Raw genomic sequence first — 20611 nt, 5'->3', positions numbered from 1 at the left:
GCAAAGATTTGGTGAACTATGGTTTGCTAACAGTCAGCATAACCCTTGCAAAAATTTAAGGGGAAGATAGTTTGGGTTTGTTTTGGTTTGGGTTTTTCCCCACCCCCCCCTTTTGATTGTTTTTTCCTTCGATTAGCTACCAGCTCTGTTTTGTCCCTCCCACCCTTTCCGTGGCAATTCCTGTTTGGTGTATTTAAACCAACGACACTTTTCCAAAGAGCTGATGTACAACATCTTTATATACACACTACAAACTCAGATTACCAGACTCTAATCATCAAGACACTAAATATATAAATAACTTTGCCAACTATTTACAAGGTTTTTAAACTAATCAGGTTCCAAGCAACCAACGCTCTTAAGGCAAGATTCATTTTGTATGACTGGCTGGCTGGCCTCTCAGGATTTCTTTCCCTCCCCAACCCACTCCCCACTCCCCTCCCCAAAAAAATGATAGGCAATAAACATGAACTCTAATTTCCCTGCCCCTGTATTGAAATTCTTGTATGGAGCAATGAGCTAATTCTTTCTAGTTTTTCCTGAAGACAAGGAGAAATGTACAGGAATTCATTTCTGGGTGTGAGTGTCAAGCAAATCCTTAAGGTGCCCCCCAAGTAGTGGAAGTCCCAATGTCTTACAAGAACACCATTTTTGTATGCACTTGAGAAATGGATTTGGAGGGAAAGCATCACTTTAAAGCTGCACAACCCTTGGGGTTTTTTTATTACTAAGCTCGTCGAGATAGAAGATCTGAAGAGCTCAAAGGGATTCCCTGTAAGAGGTGACACAGTGTGCAATATGAAATGCAGCAGAGTGGGTTTTTCCAAGTGTATGTTTAACTACATCACAATTTTTTCCTCTTACACCACGTCGCTGTGCCAGATGCTGTTCACCATTTCAAGGGATTCTGCACCTCAGGCCAATCCTCACCGTGGAACAAAAATTGGCTATTCCAAACAGTATCTTTTTGTTGTTGTTGTTACAACATTGTATTCTGAAGTGCAACCACAGTGCAACCCCCTTTTGTCAATGCATGACTGAAGCAACCAAGCATATTCTGGTGGAGCAGATGGGATTCACATACCAAACGTGCTTAGCGCCTTCCTTCAAGTCCCAATCATCACTTTGTTCTTTAGGATTTTCCAAATGCCCTGATCAGATCTTTGTTTGGAAGTGTTTTAGCTATCGTGGTTTAAAGGATTTTGGAACAAAGCTGAGACTTTATACTGAATGCAGAGGTCATCTCCAACAGAGACAGAAAGGTGGCAAATTATCGATTAGCTTTATATTTAGAAGCATCCCTCGGTTCACTGCTAGGGTTGCTCCAATCATCTGCTTCAGGGGTGGTCTTGTAGTGTCGCCAGGCTGACTTATTAAAAACTGGAAGTCTTTCAAATGATTCACTTGAAAGGGCCTGTGGAGAACAAAACAAACAAACAAAAAACCAGAGCAATGGCACAATTAGTATTAGAGGTACCGAGAGCAGGCTGACACTCCGGGGAGTTCTACAGTTCCAAGTGTCGGGGGATGTTTAGTCTGGAGAAGACTGAGAGGGGATTTAATAAATGTTTGTAAGTATCTGAGGGCTGGGGGTCAAGAGGGAGGGGACAGGCTCTGCTCAGTTGCACCCTGGGATAGGACAAGGAGCAACGGACAAAAACCACAGCACAGGAGGTTCCACCTCAACATGAGGAGGAACTTCTTCACTGTAAGGGTCACAGAGCACTGGAACAGGCTTCGCAGGGAGGTTTTGGAGTCTTCTTCTCTGGAGACTTTCAAGACCTGTCTGGATGCCTAACGGGCTTCTGTGTTAAGCCCAGACTAGAGATTTTGTGTATTTTATATGTTTTGCACTGCAGTGTGCAGTTATTAATAACACTTAACAAAATGGAAGATCCAACACAGGGGACTGAAAAAAACCAAAAAAGAACTGAAGCCAACTCCCTGGTGGCAGGTTAGTATGTTAATGTGTTTGGGGGGGGATTCTCTGTAACTGATTTAGATAAAATAGAACAACAGACACCAATTAGAAATCTGGAAATAAATTGAAGAGTAAAAAGAAAACTCACTTATTGAGCATGCTAGGAACAAACTGCACTGCATTACCAGGTTCTTAAAGGGTCAGAGTCATACCTTCAAATAAATTACAGCATCTGAACCAACACCTTCCATTGAGTAGAGTTTAAGGTCACCTTGAAAGTACCTAGCATACAGACGAGAAATTGGCAAGCCATAGCCAAACCCAGCCTACAAAAAAAACCCAAGACACAAGTAAACAAGAAAGAAAAAAACATGATGTACAGTTAAAATAAAAATTAAAATGCAAGTGATCACTGCAATCATTTATCAAACAAATACCTGAATTTCAGACCCGCATCAAATTGCTTCTCAAGCTTTTCCTTTATTAATCAGCCTACACTATTAAGTTAGAATTCAGTTTCTTGAGCAATCTTCCTTTTTTTTCCCTAGGCTTTAAGTACAGAAAAAGGGAAAGAAAAAGCTGGGGGGGAAGGAAAAAACCATCAGAGTCCTTTCTTTAGGGTCCTGCATCTGGGCTGTGGCAATCCCAGGCGTCAATATAGGCTGGTCAGTGACTAGGCCTGAAGAAAAGGACTTGGGGGTGCCGGTGGATGAGAAGCTCAATATGAGCTGCCAGCGTGCACCTGCAGCCCAGAAAGCCAACCGGAGCCTGGGCTGCAGCAAGAGAAATGTCGCCAGCAGGTCGAAGGAGGTGATTCTCCCCCTCTGCTCCACTCTGGTGAGACCCCACCTGGAGCACTGTGTCCAATTCTGGAGCCCTTATTACAAGAAGGATCTGGACATGCTGGAACGTGTCCAGAGAAGGACCACAAGGATGAGCAGAGGGCTGGAGCTCCTCTCCTATGAGGACTGACAAAGAGTTGGGGTTGTTCAGTTTGGAGAAGAGAAGGCTCCAAGGACACCTTATTGTGGCTTTCCATTATCTGAAGGGGCCTACAAAAGAGCTGATGAGGGACTTCATAGGGTGTCAGGGAGTGATAAGTCTGGGGGAATGGATCCAAGCTAGAGGAGGGGAGATTCAGATTAGACATTAGAAAGAAATTCTTCCCCATGAGGGTGGTGAGACACTGGAACAGGTTTCCCAGGGAGGTGGTGGAAGCCTCATCCCTGGAGGTTTTTAAGGCCAGGCTGGATGTGGCTCTGGGCAACCTGATCTAGTGGGAGGTGTCCATACCCATGGCAGGGGAAGTTGGAAGTAGATGATCCTTGAGGTCTCTTCCAACCCTGACAATTCTGTGATTCTATGACTACCTTGTCCATTTTGCATTTTCTTGAAGAGGCAGGTAGGTGCAGCACACAGCATATGCTGCCTCCAACCATCAAAGCAAACCTCTCTACTGCTTCCTGGGGTTACTATCCTGAAATGTGCTCAGGCTTAAGAGACTACACCTAAAACCCAGACAGGGTTCATCTAGGGGTTACTGTTAGGTGATTGATGATGTCATACTGTAATAGAGACCAGAAGACTACTGCAAAAAGCTATATACAGAATTAACCAGGTTGGAAAAGACCTTAAAGATCATCAAGTCCAACCTATCACCCAACACCATCTAATCAACTAAACTATGGCACTAAGTGCCTCATCCAGTCTTACTCTAACACTTCCAATGATGGTGACTCCACCACCTCCCTGGGCAGCCCATTCTAATGGCCAGTCACTCCTTCTGTGACTAATTTCTTCCTACCATGTCTAAGGCTTTAATGTTTACTGTTGTTGGCCATTGGAGTGTGCTGCCCAGGGAGATGGTGGAGTCCCCATCCCTGGAGGTGTTCAAAAAGGGATTGGACATGACACTTGGAGCCATGGTTTAGTAGTCATGAGGTCCTGGGTGACAAGTTGGACTTGATGACCTTTGAGGTCTTTTCCAACCTTATTGATTCTATGAGACAATATATACACAACAAAAAGCAGAGCAACTGAAAAGCAAGTTGTAGACAGTACATACCCCTCAGAACAGCCTGAGTAAAGGACACTAACAAGCAACCCTGACAACACAAGATTATTATTTCTATCATTCTTATTATTTCTATCATTCTTTCATCTCCCTAGAATTGCACCTCCTCAAAACCTATGCCCAGCTTCTGCTTGCCTCCTCCTAGAGAAATATTTTTATGCTCTGTCCTAGCCCACATAATTATTTCATACTGCTGCCTTCCAAATGTTTCCCATCAGTCTCTACGTTGCCTTCAGGGTTATTTTCTAAACCAGGTAACTTGTAAGAAATATGAAGACAACAGACCCCAGATGAGTGAGTACCTTAAGGTTAGACCTTGCAGAAGATGTTTAACAAGAAATAGTTGCTACCCAGGTCTGTGTTTGCCCTAGAGGACAGAATAAAGTCAGTGATGGCACACCTGCCTTGAGAAGGGAATACTTTCAAAAGGCAATTTCTCAGGGAATATTACACTATGCATTATACAAATCAGGAAAGTATTAAATTTCTGTGTTAGTGGTGCCTGCAGGTTTAGTGAAACCTAATTTAAGCCACACTTCTCCCACTGTAAATCAATGCTGCCAGAGACAGAATCATTACATTCTGTAAGAAAACTTAATTACCATCAAACACCACCATGTGTTTCTAACAGTGCCAGTGTGTTTATAGCAGTACAGATGAACACCAGACCTGCTAGAATCTGAGTGCTGCCATGGTAACAAGGTTTCTCAGCAGCTTTTAGACAACATACCCAGTGGCACTAAGAAAGGATTTTCACCAATCTACAAAAAGATCCTTCTCTCCCACTCTGCGAGTCCATACATGTTTCTTAAAGGGATCAAAGGGATCACACAGCAAGGGGATGGAGATTTAGGATAGTGAAATGTCTAATATTTAAAGTGCACTGCAATTTAGTTTAAAAAATTATCTAAGTCAAGAATGATCCAAGCAGACACCTACCTGCCTACGTGGTTTGGTCTTCAGCACTAAACAATAAAGAAATTCTCCTTTTGTATGGACTGTGAAGAGCATTTTGTGGAACTTGAAGGATTACTGAAGGATTTTTATTTCCAGACTGACATAAAGTACAGCATAACTGTTCATATAATTGGATCTGAGCCACAACACCTAACATGTCAAGCTTTACTGCTAAGTCCTTCTTTTTAGTGGAAAGGTAGGTCCTAGACACCCAGTACTCACACCTGGAGTACTGTGTCCAACTCTGGAGCCCTCAAGAGGAAGGACATGGACCTGATGGAGAAAGCTCAGAGGAGGGCCACAAAAATCATTAGGGAGATGGAACACCTCTGCTACAGGGACAGGCCGAGGGAGCTGTGGTTGTTCATCTTGGAGAAGACAAGGATCCAGCAAGGCCTTAGAGTGGCCTTCCAGTACCTGAAGGGGGCTACAAGGCGGCTGCAGAGATAATAGCCCCAAAGGCCTGCAGTGATAGGACAAGGGGAAAAGTTTAAAATTACAGATGAACAGATTTTGATTGGATGTTAGGAAAAATTTTCTTTACCATGAGTGGTGGAACAGTGGAACAGGTTGCCTGGGGAGGTGGTTGAGGCCCAACCCTGGAGCTATTCAAGGTCAGGCTTGACAGGGTTCCGAGCTTGCTGATCTAGTGGAAGATGTCCCTCCTGATTGCAGGAGGGGTTAGACTAGATGACCTTTGGAGGTCCCTTCCAACCCAAACCATTCTATGATTCTTTCTGCACACACACAAATAACAGAGCTTAATACTTCTGGACATCCAGCCACGTACAAGAATCAGTCAGATTCAGACTGCAAAAGCTGCCAGGCTCACAGGAGAGGTGGTTGCTTTGCAGATTTGACTACACAGACTGAAAAGGAAAACAAGGCCTGAAAAGAGGGTACAGTAGAAGAATACTAAATATATATGCCACAGAATCAAGCAGTCTTAAAAGATGAAGAAATAAACACAGGAATGCATTGATAAAAATGCATGGGGAAAAAATACCCGAAAGAATAGCGTCAATCCTGAAATGAACACATCCTACAATCAGAGAGTCACAAAGGGAAAGACATTTAATAGTGAATACAACTGGTAATCAAGGGACAAGTTTATAGTGAGAACAAGTTTCAGGAAATCCTTGTAGGCTGATAAACTAAATTGCTGATCAAAAGCAAGACAGAACAAAGGCAGATTATGACCCAAGAAAGATTCTACCATTCTTGACATAAAGACAGAATGTTGTATTTGAATTAGGACCTGTTCCCTATCACCCACTGCATTCAAGAATATTTCCTATGAAAAAGAAGAAGTCTGAAACACACCACTGAGATATGTTGTAGGGATAGGAGCTGTGAAGGATTGATATCTCTACAACTACCTAAAGGGAGGTTGGAGCGAGGAGGGGGCAGCCTCTTCTCCTTGATGGTAACTGACAGGACCAGAGGAAATGGTTTCAAGCTGCACCAGGGGAGATTCAGGCTGGATAGGAGGAAATATTTCTCTGCTGAAAGGGTTTTCAAACATTGGAATGGTGTGCCCAGGGCACCGGTGGAGTAATCAGCCCTGAAGGCTTTCAAGCAGTGTGTGGATCTGGCACTTAGGGACATGGTTTAGCATTGCCCCTTCAGTGCCAGGTTGAGGGTTGGACTGGGTTGTGTGGAGGAAGTTTGTGAGAGCAGACTGCGTTAAACCAGGACATAACAGAACCCATTTTCTCCTGGTATGTTTCGCCTACATAGAATTGCTAACAATAAACAATTTCTTCAAGGGAAAATCTCTTTCAGTAGATGGCAGTGAAGGGAAATGTACAACCAGAGTAGTGCAAAGAGACATCTAAATACACATTGCAATTGCTTACCAAAGGCACAGCTCTTGAGGGCTCCAAACTAGGCCTGGGTGCTGTTGAGTACATGTAGTTAAACAATCTGTCTATTTTCCTTAGAGGTACACCTCCACCTTGATCACTTATCTAAGGAATAAAAAGTTCAAAGTTTTAAACATTGTGTTCTGAAGAAAACATGCAAAACTCAAGCAGTATTAGCTAAATGACTCAAGAAATAGTTAAGTATTTAGCAGCTAGGAACTTTGGGCTTGTCTCGTTTGGAAAATGAGGCTATGGGATGACTTCATTCTCCCTCCAGTGTCCTAAGGAGAAGTGGAGAGGGAGGTGCTGATCGCTTCTCCCTGGTATCCAGTGTTAAGATGTGAAATGACTTGAAGTTGTTCCAGGGGAGGTTTAGATTGGATGTTAGAAAGGATTTCTTTACCAAGAGGGTGGTCAAACACTGGAACAGGCTTCCTAGAAAGATAGGATCCAACCCATGTCCCACGCCTGTCAGTGTTTAAGTGGTATCTGGACAATGCCCTTAGCGGGCTTTAACTTTTGGACAGTTCTGAAGAGGTCAGGCAGTTGGGCCCAGGTCCCTTCCAACTGAAAATACTCTATTCTAATCCATCTGAAGCAAGTGTCAGAAGTGCTACAGTAACTAAATTGCCTTCTCAAAAATTACAAGCCATACTGGGCTGAAGCTGGCAGGTTTGTAAGCTGCATATGATTTTTAGACATTTACCTTAATAGACAGATCTTCTTTTCCCAAAGTGACTAAGGTTTTGATTGATGGATAGACTTCTCTCTTACCTTCATGCAGTTCCACTGTAGCTCTCATTGAATTCTGAAAAGAAAAGAAAAAACAAGCATCTTCAATTCTAACTTGGCCACAGATGCTTGTTTTGAGACAACTTCAAACTTGCATTTATTTTCTTGAATCTAGATTTTTGTATACAAATGTAAGACAAGACAGGAAAGTCTGCATTTAAAACACATTCACTTTCATGTTCATGGCTTAAGAAGTCGTTCTGCACCATGAGGGTGGTGAGACACTGGCACAGGTTGCCCAGGGAGGTGGTGGAAGCCTCATCCCTGGAAGTCTTTAAGGCCACGCTGGATGGGGTTCTGAGCAACCTGATGTGTGAGGTGTCCCTGCCCATGGCACAGGGTTTGAAACTAGATGATCCCTGAGATCCCTTCCAACCCTGACAACTCTATGACTTCTCCAGTCAACCTCACACACCAGAACACCATTGTACATCCTTTTATCTATTTGATGTTGAGTCAGAGAACATAAATCAAGAATTTTTTTCTGTGTGAAATCAACTATACATAAGGCATGACAACAGCCTTCACTTCTACCTTGCAGAGGACCAAGAGTGATGTTCACTGCAAAGAACAAGATTTGATTTTCTCAACCTGGGTCACATAGTGTGAAGTCTGACTTTATCATATCTATTAAGAAGACTTTCACGTAAGTTGGAAGGGACCTTAGAGATCATCTTCTCCAATCTCCCTGCCACAGGCACAGACACCTCTCAACCAGACTCAGCTGCACAAGGCCTCATCTAGCCTGGCCTTGAATACCTCGAGGGAGGAGGCAGCCTCCCTTGGCAGCCTGTTCCAGAATCATACCATCCTCACAGTTACTTCTTCCTAAGATCCAGTCTAAACCTGCTCTCCCTCAATAGAAATGCATTCCCCCTTGTCCTATTGCTAGAAACCCTTATGAAAAGTCCCTCTCCAGCCTTCCTGTAGGATCCCTGGACTCATCTCTTCTCCAGACTGAACAACCCCAGCTCACTCAGCCTGTCCTCACAGCAGAGGTGTTCCAGCCCTTGGATCATCTTTGTGGCCCTTCCTGGACTTGCTCCAAGAGCTCTGTACCTTTCTCATGATGGAGACACCAGAACTGGATAAAGTATTGTAGGTGTGGTCTCACAAGAGCAGAGTAAAGGGGCAGAATCCCCTCTCTTTCCCTGCTGGCCACACTCCTCATGATGCAGCCTGGGACACACACTCAACAAACGTCAGAGTTCAAACCCAAAATACCATGAATTTGGTAAAGTTTCCCTCTGATCAAAAATACCTTTTCCCCTGAATTTCTGATGTTCAACTGCACCACCTAGAGACCATCTGCTTCAAAGACACACAACAGCTCTCAGGTTTCATTTTCATTACTGTTCCAATTATTCAGAAGACACAAACCCAAACAAAACCCATTTACACTTTTCTAAGCTATGTGGGCTGTTTCCACAATAAACAAAAGACACTGATCAAAACCAGTCTTCAAATATGCAATAAAGGAGTTCATGAAAATTGCAAGGTAGAGAATCATCATTGCAAAAACAAACTCTGAGTGCTTTAAGCTAATGAGCTACAAAAACACAAAAAAGGAAGTCAGAAAATACAGAAGTGTGTAAAAATGGGCTGTAAGCCTAGGTTTTAACAGTTTCAAACCCCCTTCACTTATTTAAGAGTAAACTTAAGAAAGAAGAAATTAACTAACATTTAAAAGAATCTCCTATTTCAACAGCCATTTAAATTCCTAAAACCCTTGCAGATATTAGCAAGTGCAACCTACCTTGAATAATTCAAATAACATATGAAACAAATGAGAAGGTACATAGACTACTTGAATAGGCTTGTTTGGAGCTTTAGCTGAAAACAAAACAGGAAAAAGAAGAAAAAGAGGACAAATTATTTTTTATTTTAAACCACCATTTAATAGCATTTCTATTTAGAGGAGTAACATAAAGCTGCAGGCAAAGTCAAGTATGGAAGTCCTAATTTTCCAAGTGTAAGATTAGCTCCATAAAGTAAAAAAGATAAAGTTCACCTGAAGTAACAGGTTCTAATGATGATTTTCAAAGACATCTATGTCAGCAGAATTTGCCGAGATATTTGTTTAGTCTCATCAGACTCAGCAGCAGTTCAACTGAAGAGTGTTGGGAGGGAGGAAACTGAATGAAATACAACTAGGACAAGTGTAGAATTTGCAGAGTTCAAATCATAACAGGTTGCCCAGGGAGGTGGTAGAAGCCTCATCCCTGCAGGTTTTTAAGGCCAGGCTGGATGTGTCTCTGGGCAACCTGATCTAGTGTGAGGTGTTCCTGCCCATGGCAGGGTGGGGTGGAACTGGATGATCCTTGAGGTCCCTTCCAACCCTATGATTCTAGCATTCTAATTAATTAACAAAACTAGAAAAATCACAGATATTAAAAATGCATCAACTAATTTCACAATTACCATTGAATTCTTCAACTTCCAGATCAGGTGCCACCGTGTAGTACTGTTCACATAACATCTTAGCTGTTTCATAAGCATCTATAATGCAACAGAACACAAGATTTGATTTATCAAAATCATCCAGAGGCCACTAGCAAAGTTCTTCCTCTATGGGAAAGACCTGAAGCAGAACATTCATTTTAGTAACTGGTTTACAAGTGTGAAATTGGTATCCATCCTAATCCCTTTTCCCCTGTATATTTATAGCCCATTTGGCAAGAAAGGGAAAATTCTATTTAGAACTCTACAAACAAAAGCAGATTACTAGAGACAAGTTATTTTTCCTTTTTCTTCAGGGCTGGAAACCCAGAAGGGTAAAAGGGTATAACCTTAGGCTGACCACAGTATCTACCTATTTGTCATGTCCTGAATACAATTTAATGCTTGTTATTTCCAGCTCACATAGAAAAGGATGACATTAAACCACAAATGCAGGGGTTTTTCCCAGATATAATATTCTTCAAAATATTTTCAAGGCTTTCTGGGGACAAAGCTGGAATCTAAGATTCTCCATTTTTCCCACAATCCTCAAATCCCCCCCACCAACCAACCCACCCACCCCAAACATCCCCCCCCAACCAACCTGACCCAACCCTGCCAAACCACCAACCCCAACCCCTCCCAACCAACCCCCACCCCCGAGACCCAACCCATCCCAACCAACCAGACCCAAAATAAAACCCCCAAAAAACCAGCAAAACCCAACCAACCCCAAATCAACCCACAAAACAAAACCAAGCCTCCCCATAATCCTAATGGATTTATGTATTGTTAAAACACAGCAAGGAAATCTAAAAGTCACATTTTGCTTGATAGATTTCTTCTTGGTTCTAAATACTCACAGATACCTCATTTACAAAACCAATTTGGCCACAAGCAGTAAGTGTTAGAATAAAGGGAAACCACAAGCCCAGATATGTTCTAGCTACATTGCTGAAGCTACCTTAGTATGTGTAGGCTAAGAGCAAGCAACTTGCTAAGGATCCCTAACAATTGTACTTGACCTCATCCTACACAAACCTCTTCCCTCCTGTCCAAAGTGACACTCTAAAAGAAAATAGTCACTTCCAAGACTCAGAGCTGTGTGACAAGCACAAAGAAAGAGAAATCACTAGTGCCTAGAAAGGGCTGGTTACCAGTAATTGTCCTCCTTCAAGATGTCTACAGAAATATCTATAATGTACCCTGTTATCTGAAATAACTTTCTATCAATTGTGCTGACATCTGCAAGGCCGGACATCTCACACCAGGCTGACACAAACACTGCTTGAAGCCTAGCAGCGGGCCCCTCAGTTCAAGAAAGACAGTGAGCCACTCGAAAGAGTCCAGCGCAGAGCCATGAGGATGATTAAGGGGGTGGAACATCTTCCATATGAGGAGAGACAGAGAGCTGAGGGCTCTTTAGCTTAGAGAAGAGGAGACTGAGAAGTCACCTCATCAATGTTTACAAATAAGTGCAGGATGAGTCCTGAGAGGATGGAGCCAGGCTGTGCTCGGTGGTGCCCAGTGACAGGACAAGGGGCAATGGGCGGAAGTTGAAGCATAGGAAGTTTCACATAAATATGAGGAAAACAGTTTTCCACTGTCAGTGTGACAGAACACTGGAACAGGCTGCCCAGGGTGGTTGTGGAGTCTTCCTCTCTGGAGATATTCAAAACTCGCCTAGATGCATTCCTGTGTAACGTGGTGTAGGTGCTCCTGCTCTGGCAGTGGGGCTGGACTGGATGATCTTTCAGGGTCCCTTCCAGCCCTTGAAATTCTGTGAAAAACGAACTAATCACCACTGGAAGGGTTCTTGATCAAGTCTTGGGAATGTCTCACAAAACCAGCTACCCAGTAGGAATCCTCTGTGGCCAGCTTCAAAGACATTCTACAAGGCTACTGTCACTAACACCATAAAATGTGTCCTAGCAAAAGGGTCAAAATCCTGTTTAATACCCAAGCTGTACCCCAAGTCAGCCAGGGATATGCATAATTTTGGGGGGGAAGATGCAGGACTACCTACGCTTATGGGATATTTTAAGATCATCTCAATTTCTGATGGCATAGGGCCCATGTACTTTAGAAAAAAAGGGGCACAGGAAGCACAGCCACAACCTTGACATCAAAAGCTGAAGATAACGTAGCTAATATGACCATAAGGCTATCTACATAGAGAGAGGAACACCTTAGCATGTTTCAAAGAGTTTCCACGTGGTAGAAAGGAGAATTATATATGGATCCAGTGGATGGGAGTTGGATGCTTGTTGTGGAGAAAAACTTCAAGGCCCCCAAAAAGCTGTTCAGTAACTGTGAGAATAAACTGAAAGGCCTCAAATACATGATGTGGAGCAGGCACAGTCACTATGCAAGATGAGACTGAATAAATTTATTTAGCCTCCCTAAATTTAATATAGGGCTCTCATCCACTTTCAAGAAGTAGTCACCTTACCATCCCTGAGATAAAGAGGAAGGCACTATCACTTCATGACCCAGGAAAACATCCAGTCCTGAACAAAATCATGTCAGAGATCAAGATGGAGTAGGTCCAGAGGAGGGCCATGAAAAACATCAGGGGGCTGGAACACCTCTGCTAAGAGCTGGGGTTGTTTAGTCTGGAGAAGAGGAGGCTCCAGAGAGATCCAGTAGCAGCCTTCCAGTACCTGAAGTGGGCCTACAAGAAGGCTGCAAAGGGATTGTTTACAAAGGCCTGCAGTGATAGGGCAAAGAGCAATGGTTTGAAATTAGAGCAGAGCAGATTTAGACTGGATGTCGGGAACAAGCTCTTTACCATGAGGATAGTGGAACACTGGAACAGGTTGCCCAGGGAGGTAGTTGAGACTCGATCCCTGGAGATACTCAAGGTGAGGATTGACAGGGCTGTGGGCAACCTGATCTAGTGGAGGAAGTCCCTGTTTACTGCAGGGGAACTGGACTAGATGACCTTCGCACCAACCCAAACCATTCTGTGATTCTGGGAGTGCAGTCTTACATTTCACCTTCTCCTAAAAGCCAGCTCTCTGGCAGAGTCCCAAGACTGTAAAAGGGAATGCAAAGTTCAAAGCATGCTTCATGTCACAGCTGGAGGAAGTTTACAACAGAGTGAAGGATCTATCAGTACATCTGAAATCCTGACTCTGGAACAAGCCTGGATTTGCTGTCAGCTCAAAAATCTTGGTGTAGGGCAGTCAGTGAAATAGAGACCCTCTGTCTCTGTAAGCTCAGGCAGTTACAGACACAACACCTGGTGGAGTTGCATGAAGTGAGAAGTGGCTGTTTAAATCCTTTCTTCAGTGCCTGAAGGGCATACAGAGCTTGTACCTACCCCAGAGTGCCAAAAGCAACATCTAATCTCTGACAAATTGCTCAGAATGCTGTCTGTGAACCAAAACATTTTGGAGCTAGCACAGTATACAGAATGCAAACTAAACCCTCTACCAATTCTACAAGGAAAAAGCCTCAATGATCTTGAGACTGGAAAGGATCTTCAAGGATATCTTCTCTCTTTGAAAGCCAACACTGGGTACTGTTTACAATACCCTCATTTTGCTAATGAGTTCTTCTTCAGATATGAGAGATCTATTTTAGCTACTGGCTTGAAAACTGGACTGAGAACCTTCTGGCAGTATGTACTCCTTTGTCCCAGACAGCAACTATGAATTTGATGATCAAAATACATTCAAACATTGCTATTAGAGAGAATATCTAAATAAACAATATGATTGCAAGACACACAATGTTGAGGTCAAAATAAGGTCGAACTTTTCAGAAGAAAACAAAAATAAAAGAAAGCTGCTGAAAGAAAAGGTTGGCCTTAGAGCCAAAGAGCTAGAAGCCAACAAGCTTTCTTAACAGTAAAAGCTATCTACATTACAAAGCAAACTATCAGACAGGTCAAAGACTACATAAGAAAGGTTTCCCTCTTTACCAAAGGCTGAGAGAAGTGAAGGTGAGAAGCATGGGTTAAAGTTATTTAAAAAGTCAATTGTTTTCTTAGTTCTGTTAAACACAAGATTTCTCCATTCTAAATAATGAAAATATTAGAATTTCTCAGTAAGCTGATAGCTTTACTGTGAATAACTGCAGAACTTTCATTTCTTCTTTTTTACTTTATTAAATGAATTTAAATCCCCTTCAGTGTCTTGTATCTCAATTACACATCTATGCATATTCTAAACCGTGAGAAGGTTTCAATCAATTAAAATATTAACTTCACCTCACCTTTAACCACCTCTGCCACATTACAGTTAGGGTCAATACTTCCAATATGTTTGGGATGAGCAGGATTAATGTCTCCACCAAAAAGAAGTGCTGAAAGGAAAAAGAGATGACAGTAAATTGTCTGTTCCACTTGAAACAGCTCAGGAAGTTTAAACCTGAGGGTATCTGAGACTTACTGGCTAATGCATCATTCTTCAAAAAGATACTCTACCAAGTGGTCAGAATCCTTGTTCAGGATCACTACTTGCCTCCCTCTTTTTTTTCCCCCCTCTCCCTTTTTCATTTTTTCAAAGCTATGAATAGTTAAAACCTATGCTGAATTTCACACCTGGCACAGAGGTCTCTCTCACTTGACTTTCTCCCTGACTCTCAGCAGTCACTCCCTCCACACTCTCCTTTGCACAAGGGTCTGGCACTCACCAGAGAGCTTTTACTCTCAAAAAAGTAGAAAGGTTTTAACTGTTGGGGTTTTTTTGCAGAGGTTATTTTGTGCTATTTTAGCAAGCTAGTCAGCTCTGCTATGAAACAGATGGGAGTATGAGGAGAGCAGAAGACAAAACCTGAAAGCTTTTCCTATCCAGTCAAGGTGAGCTAACAGGCTGGCACACTGCACCCTGCAGAACTGCACCGTCTGTGACTAGTGTATCAAACTGTCTGTGACTAGTGTATCAAACTGTCATGCAAACTACAGGAAAAAAAAACTTTTCTTCTGCATTCTTTTTTTGTCTGGCTTCAAGATTAGCATTTGCTATCACTGCCAGACCACTAACTTTGCTCAGCACAGTGAAATTGTACAAGGTTTTATAAAGTCTACAACTGCTTTTAATCAACTAAATTAGTGTGTCTACAGGCAAAGTCACTTTGGTTCAATGAAATAAGTTTAATACTTTAGAACTAGTGCAAATTATGCTAGCACTTGGCCCAAGAATTTTATTAGGACCATCCTTCTACTTACTGAAATAACTCCATGGGAGCCTTTTAACTTATCTTAGTTTTATCTCTGGCATTTGTCTGCCCAGGCACGAGTGAAGGATAAGCTGCACATTTATTGCCACATTAAAGTTATTTGTACATACAGAGCAGGACATTTGTTAGTAACATAAAAGGTTACTGGATAGACACACAACTGGTAGTAAAATACCTTGCACTGTAGTAATGTAGTGTCTGTATTATCTAGTGTACTAGATACTGAAGATGTAGTGTACTACAATCTCTAAGAGCTCACAAAAGCAGAGTACTTGGCAGAGAATGAAGCTCTAGAACTAAAAGACAAAGACACACTAAAAGATCACACAACAGTCCTTAACTTCATACAGATCACTTTCTGCATGGCTGCACACACTGGTTAATGGGAGCTGTTCAAGTAACTCCTTTCATGCTGTAATATGAATATTATTAGTAACAAGTGAAACAGAACCTAATGAAAAAGGATGACTAATTTCAACATTTAATCATAAATAGGGAATAGGAAATAAAGGGAGAGCAGGTGGTACAATTTCAAACTAAAGTTATTTCTAACTTCTTTAGAAGGCAAGAAAGCCTAAATAAGTTGCTGGGGAAAAAATAAAACAAACAACTATAAAAATACTCATAGTGCATAACCTAGTCGAAGTCTGTGGTATCTTTGCATTTGAGTATGGAATGCCAGCTCTACAAAACTATGTTGAGAGATCTGTGAGCAGAAAAATACAGCCCCCCTACTACTACCTAAAAATACTTCACATATCGCTATGCAAGCTGCCTCTGCCAACAAGATTAAAAAGTGACAGCCAAGCTGACAAAGCCTGACAGTTCTAAAAGAAAGCACACTGCTGGTTTGGATTTATTTCTAGGAACTGCAGAGTACCAAATTAACCAGCTGTCAGTGTATCTTTCACCATAATTGGGACAAAAGATAAGATTTAGTCATGAACATGAACACAATCTAACAAAAGAACTCTAACCAAACAAGAAACAAAACAAAACACACATAAAAAGAGCCCTAAAAAAATAAACCAAACCAAAGCAAACCCCCAAAGCTATGGCTTCAGGTTTGCAAGCAATTAAGTTCTCACACATTAAAAAAGCAATCACTTACTGTGCTGGTTAATAAGCATCCGGAAAGAGATGCGGTTGGTGTAGAATCTGTCTAGAAAGTACTGGATGTTACTGCTAACAAATGGATCAAAGCCATATTTTTCCTTGTATTCAATCACCCCTTGAGCCATGGTTGGAACCACATCATTGTGTCTGTTCCTGACTTTAATTAAAACATCTAAAAAGCTAAAGGGAAAAAAAAAATTAGAAACAGATTGTTACAAGTATAATTCAATTCAGTCTGTCACTTCTGGTTTGAAACCCCCACAGCATAACCACTTTAGCTGTTTATCCCTGCCAGTCCAGTATCAGAGGGAGAAGATAAAAACATAGCAGTACGTAAACAAACCTATTTACAGAGAAATATTTGGCCAAACTCTCACTCACAAGAGCTATGAAATATTTAAGGCCTCAAACTAAGTCATCTGCCGCCCCCCCCCCCAATTTAATTTATTTCAATGTCTCCTTCCTACTACAATAAAATCCTCTTTTAATCTGTTACTGCTGTAGTATGCACCATGGTAACTATGCCCTGGTGAGTTCTCCTTGGAGAGACCCCTCCTCTTGATCTGTCTTCCAGTAGTTTGGTGCTAAAATTCAGTTCCTCTTGGCTGGAGCAAAGTGGTCCCTGAGGGCAGAGAGCTCTGCCTGGCAGCAGTGGAGCTGGGTCAGCCCTGAGCAACTCAGTTGCTATCCAAAAAGTGTTCTGGGTGCTTCCAAGGAGTAAAACACTTTAAATATTAAAGGATATTGCCTGGGGATATGGCTTCGTGGTGGGCTTGGTAGAGAAGGGTTAATGGTTGGACTCGATGATCTTGAATGTCTTTTCCAACCTAAATGATTCTATGATCCTAACTCCTACTCTGCAACCAACAGCAGCTAGGAGATTGGAAAGGAAACTCAGGAAAAAAACAACCTGACTTCATAATTTATACTTCACACTTTCTTCCCAGCAACTCACCCCATACAGTGTAGCGTTTTAATGCATTTCCTTTACCTCTCTTCTGGTAAATTGAAGTAACAGCACAGGAAACGATCATCAGTGTGACTGCTGCTCAGTTTCCTTTTACACCACTGGATGGCAGAGCGCATACAACGGGGCTCGGACGGGCTCTTTGTGGTAGCTCGGCACGTTTTAGGGCACGGAATCTTACAATCATTCAGGTTGCAAAAGACCCCCGAGATCGTCAGGTCAAACCATTAACCCTACTCTACCAACTTCACCACTAAACCATATTGCCACACTCGGGCTGCTTTTAACAATCACTTTTGAAGCAGTCAGGAGGAATTTTGTTTCTCCTGATGAGGCAGCTAAGCACCTACAATCCTCCAAAGTGCTCATCTTTATTTTTCCCCTCTGCATATTAATGATTAATAGCTTTCTAAAGCTATTTTTTTCAAGAGCAAAACATTCTTGGTACATTTATAAAGAACAATGAAAACAAATGCATCCATTATTTTTATGAAAATAGAATATCATTTTCATATAAAGTAGTAAATGCAAGGCTTTAGAGACAACTGTGACAGTACATGGACAGCATCTACAATCCTCTAAGACTGCTATACAAGATCAGCTACAGAAAACCAGCTACAGAAGAAATCACAGAATACTTTGGGTTGGAAGGGACCTATAAAGGGCATCTAGTCCAACATCCCCCTGCAGTGAACAGAGGGAAGAACATTAAGAGCGCCAAAAGTAATAAAAAGACCTCTCATTCATCTTAAAAGCACATTAAAATCCACTTAAAACTACATTTAAGGTGGATTCATAGATTGGTTTAGGATAGAAGGGACCTCAAGGATCATCTAGTTCCAAACCCCCTGCCTGCAGGGACACCTTCCACTAGCCCAGATTGCTCAAGGCCTTGTCCTGTCTGGCCTTGAACACCTCCAGGGTGTTCATGACCTCCCTGGGCAACCTGTTTCAGTGTGTCACCACCCTCACTGGAAAGAATTTCTTCCTAATCTTCAGTCTAAATTCACCCTCCTCAAGCTTCAATCCATTCCCTTTCATTCTATCACAAGACCTTTTAAAGAAGTCCCTTCCTGGGTTTCTTGTAAACCCCCTTAAGGTCCTGGAAGGTTGCTATACAGTCTCCCCAGAAAATCCTTTACTCCAGGATGAACAGCCCCAAATCTCTCAGCCTGTCCTCATAAGCGAGGTTCTCCAACCCTCTGATCATCTTAGTGGCCCTCCTCTGGACCCACTTCAGCAGCTAGATACCCCTCTTACACTGGGGGCACCAGAACTGGATGCAGTACTGCAGGTGGGTTCTCACAAGTGCAGAGCAGAGAGGCCAAATCCCTTCCCTCATCCTGTTGGGTCACAATTCTCTTGATACGGCCCAGGACAAGGGCTTCCTTCCTTTTCATAGCCACTCAGCCAAGACAATCATTTGATAGTACCCCACACCATCCTTAACAAGTGATACACTTAAAATTATTTCTTCCACTCAACCCTGCCTGCTCCAAAGAAACAGGATTCATTTTTCATACTTCTTTCTCCCTCCTCAGTCTACTAGTTTTTGCCTGTGTGTTAACAAACAGCTCAGTAATCTCTCCACACCATTTTGTTGCATAAGAGAGGCAAACTTTAAACTGCCTAATTCCTCAGTCTAAATGCTACCAGACTACAAAATTACTCTTCTGACTGGACAGCTTAAACCGTTTGTGATCTGTAACCACTGAGATCTGGTGCTAGTTTTGGAGACAAGACTAGAGCCTGTCACTGCTCATGCTGCTTCTCTCTTCCAGAGCAACAAGACCCTAGCTAAAAACAGAGCTGAGAAGCAACACAATCTTATCTAAAAGACAGCTGCCAACACTCCCTTCTAACTACTATCTGCTGCCAGATTTGCTATTTGTTTTTAAATTCCTCCACTATCCACAACACAGCCTGAGGCCTAAGTGCTCCAGGAGGGCAAACTGCTCACTGACATCCCACAACTGAAGTGCTTAAACACATGGAGCATGTCAAAGGTCAAACAAAGTGCTAAGAGCCTTATCTGCTGCCAACCAACAAATCACAGCTAAAGCTTAGTATGCAAACGTAGATAACAAAGAATTTCTCCAAACTTCCCATTCCATCTTCAAAGACAACTGTGTTCACTCTAGTGTCTCCATCAAGCAAGTGCTTTTAAAGGTGCTGTCATTCAGTGACACCTAGACAAACTGGAGGTTGGCAGAAAGATCTAATGAAATACAGCATGGACAAGAGTCCTGAATCTGGGAAAGAATAACCCCATAGACTAGCCTAGGTTGGGGACTAACTTGTTGGAGAGAAGCACAGGGGAAAGGGACCTGAGGGTCTTGATGGACAGAAGGATGACCATGAGCCAGCAATCTGCCCTTGTGGCCAAGAAGGCAAATGGCATCCTGGGGTGGATTAGGAGTCGTCGTCTTAGTAGGTGGAGAGAGGTTCTCTTCCCACTCTACTCTGCCCTGGTGAGGCCACAGCTGGAATATTGTGTCCAGTGGGCCCCTTAGTTCAAGAAGGACCTCAGGGAACTGCTTGAGAGAGTCCAACATAAAGCCACAAAGATGCTGAAGGGAGTGGAACATCTCCCTGCTGAGGAAAGGCTGGAGGAGCTGGGGCTCTTTAGCTTGGAGAAGAGGAGACTTGAGGGGTGACCTCATTCATGTTTATAAAGATGTGAAGGGTGAGTGCCAAGAGGATGGAGCCAGGCTCTGCTTGGTGATGCCCAGTGACAGGACAAGGGGCAATGGGTGCAAGCTGGAGTATAGGAAGTTCCATGTGAACTTTTTCATTGTGAGGGTGCCAGAGCCCTGGAACAGGATGCCCAGAGAGGTTGTGGAGTCTCCTTCTCTGGAGACATTCCAAACCCACCTGGATGAGTTCCCGTGTGACCTACTCTAGGTGCTCCTGCTCTGGCAGCAGGGGGTTTGGGCTCCCCCTTTCAAGGTGCCTTCCAACCCCTTCCATTCTGTGTGACCAAACACATGAAGAATACAGGTACCTTTCAAAGCAGCAGGGCACAAATCAAAACTCATTCTCTTACTCTTACCACTTATCTCTTGCCACCCCTTTACCCCTGGAAAATACAAGGGTTTACTGAACACAAACTGAGAGAGATCACATCATGGAATTTGTAAAATGTTCCTGAGATTAGCTGAGGGAGGGAGATTACTCCAGGATAGCTCTGAACATTTTATTGAGCAATGACTGCTGTGACAAAATTCACTGTACTGTGTTTTGAAATCCACAATGAATAAATAATGCAGCTGGTTTGACAGATAAGAAATTAT

At 42.6% G+C, this 20611-nt stretch overlaps 1 protein-coding gene across 1 annotated transcript in view; it reads right to left on the bottom strand.

The window, feature by feature from the left end:
• Positions 1 to 439: 439 nt before the first annotated feature.
• PDK3 (pyruvate dehydrogenase kinase 3) overlaps positions 440 to 20611 on the bottom strand; it is a 46166-nt gene continuing 25994 nt past the window's right edge. The window contains exons 4-11 of the mRNA XM_054165894.1: positions 16347 to 16531; positions 14270 to 14359; positions 10031 to 10108; positions 9366 to 9442; positions 7524 to 7625; positions 6812 to 6922; positions 2134 to 2247; positions 440 to 1414 (exon numbers count right to left, since the gene is read on the bottom strand). Coding sequence (XP_054021869.1) covers positions 1271 to 1414; positions 2134 to 2247; positions 6812 to 6922; positions 7524 to 7625; positions 9366 to 9442; positions 10031 to 10108; positions 14270 to 14359; positions 16347 to 16531 — 901 coding nt within the window. The 3' untranslated portion in view covers positions 440 to 1270. The remainder of the gene's footprint in view (positions 1415 to 2133; positions 2248 to 6811; positions 6923 to 7523; positions 7626 to 9365; positions 9443 to 10030; positions 10109 to 14269; positions 14360 to 16346; positions 16532 to 20611) is intronic.

Source organism: Dryobates pubescens, chromosome 12, assembly GCF_014839835.1.
Source record: "Dryobates pubescens isolate bDryPub1 chromosome 12, bDryPub1.pri, whole genome shotgun sequence".
Classification (NCBI taxonomy): Eukaryota; Metazoa; Chordata; class Aves; order Piciformes; family Picidae; genus Dryobates; species Dryobates pubescens.
This window is presented reverse-complemented; position numbering and strand designations above follow the sequence as displayed.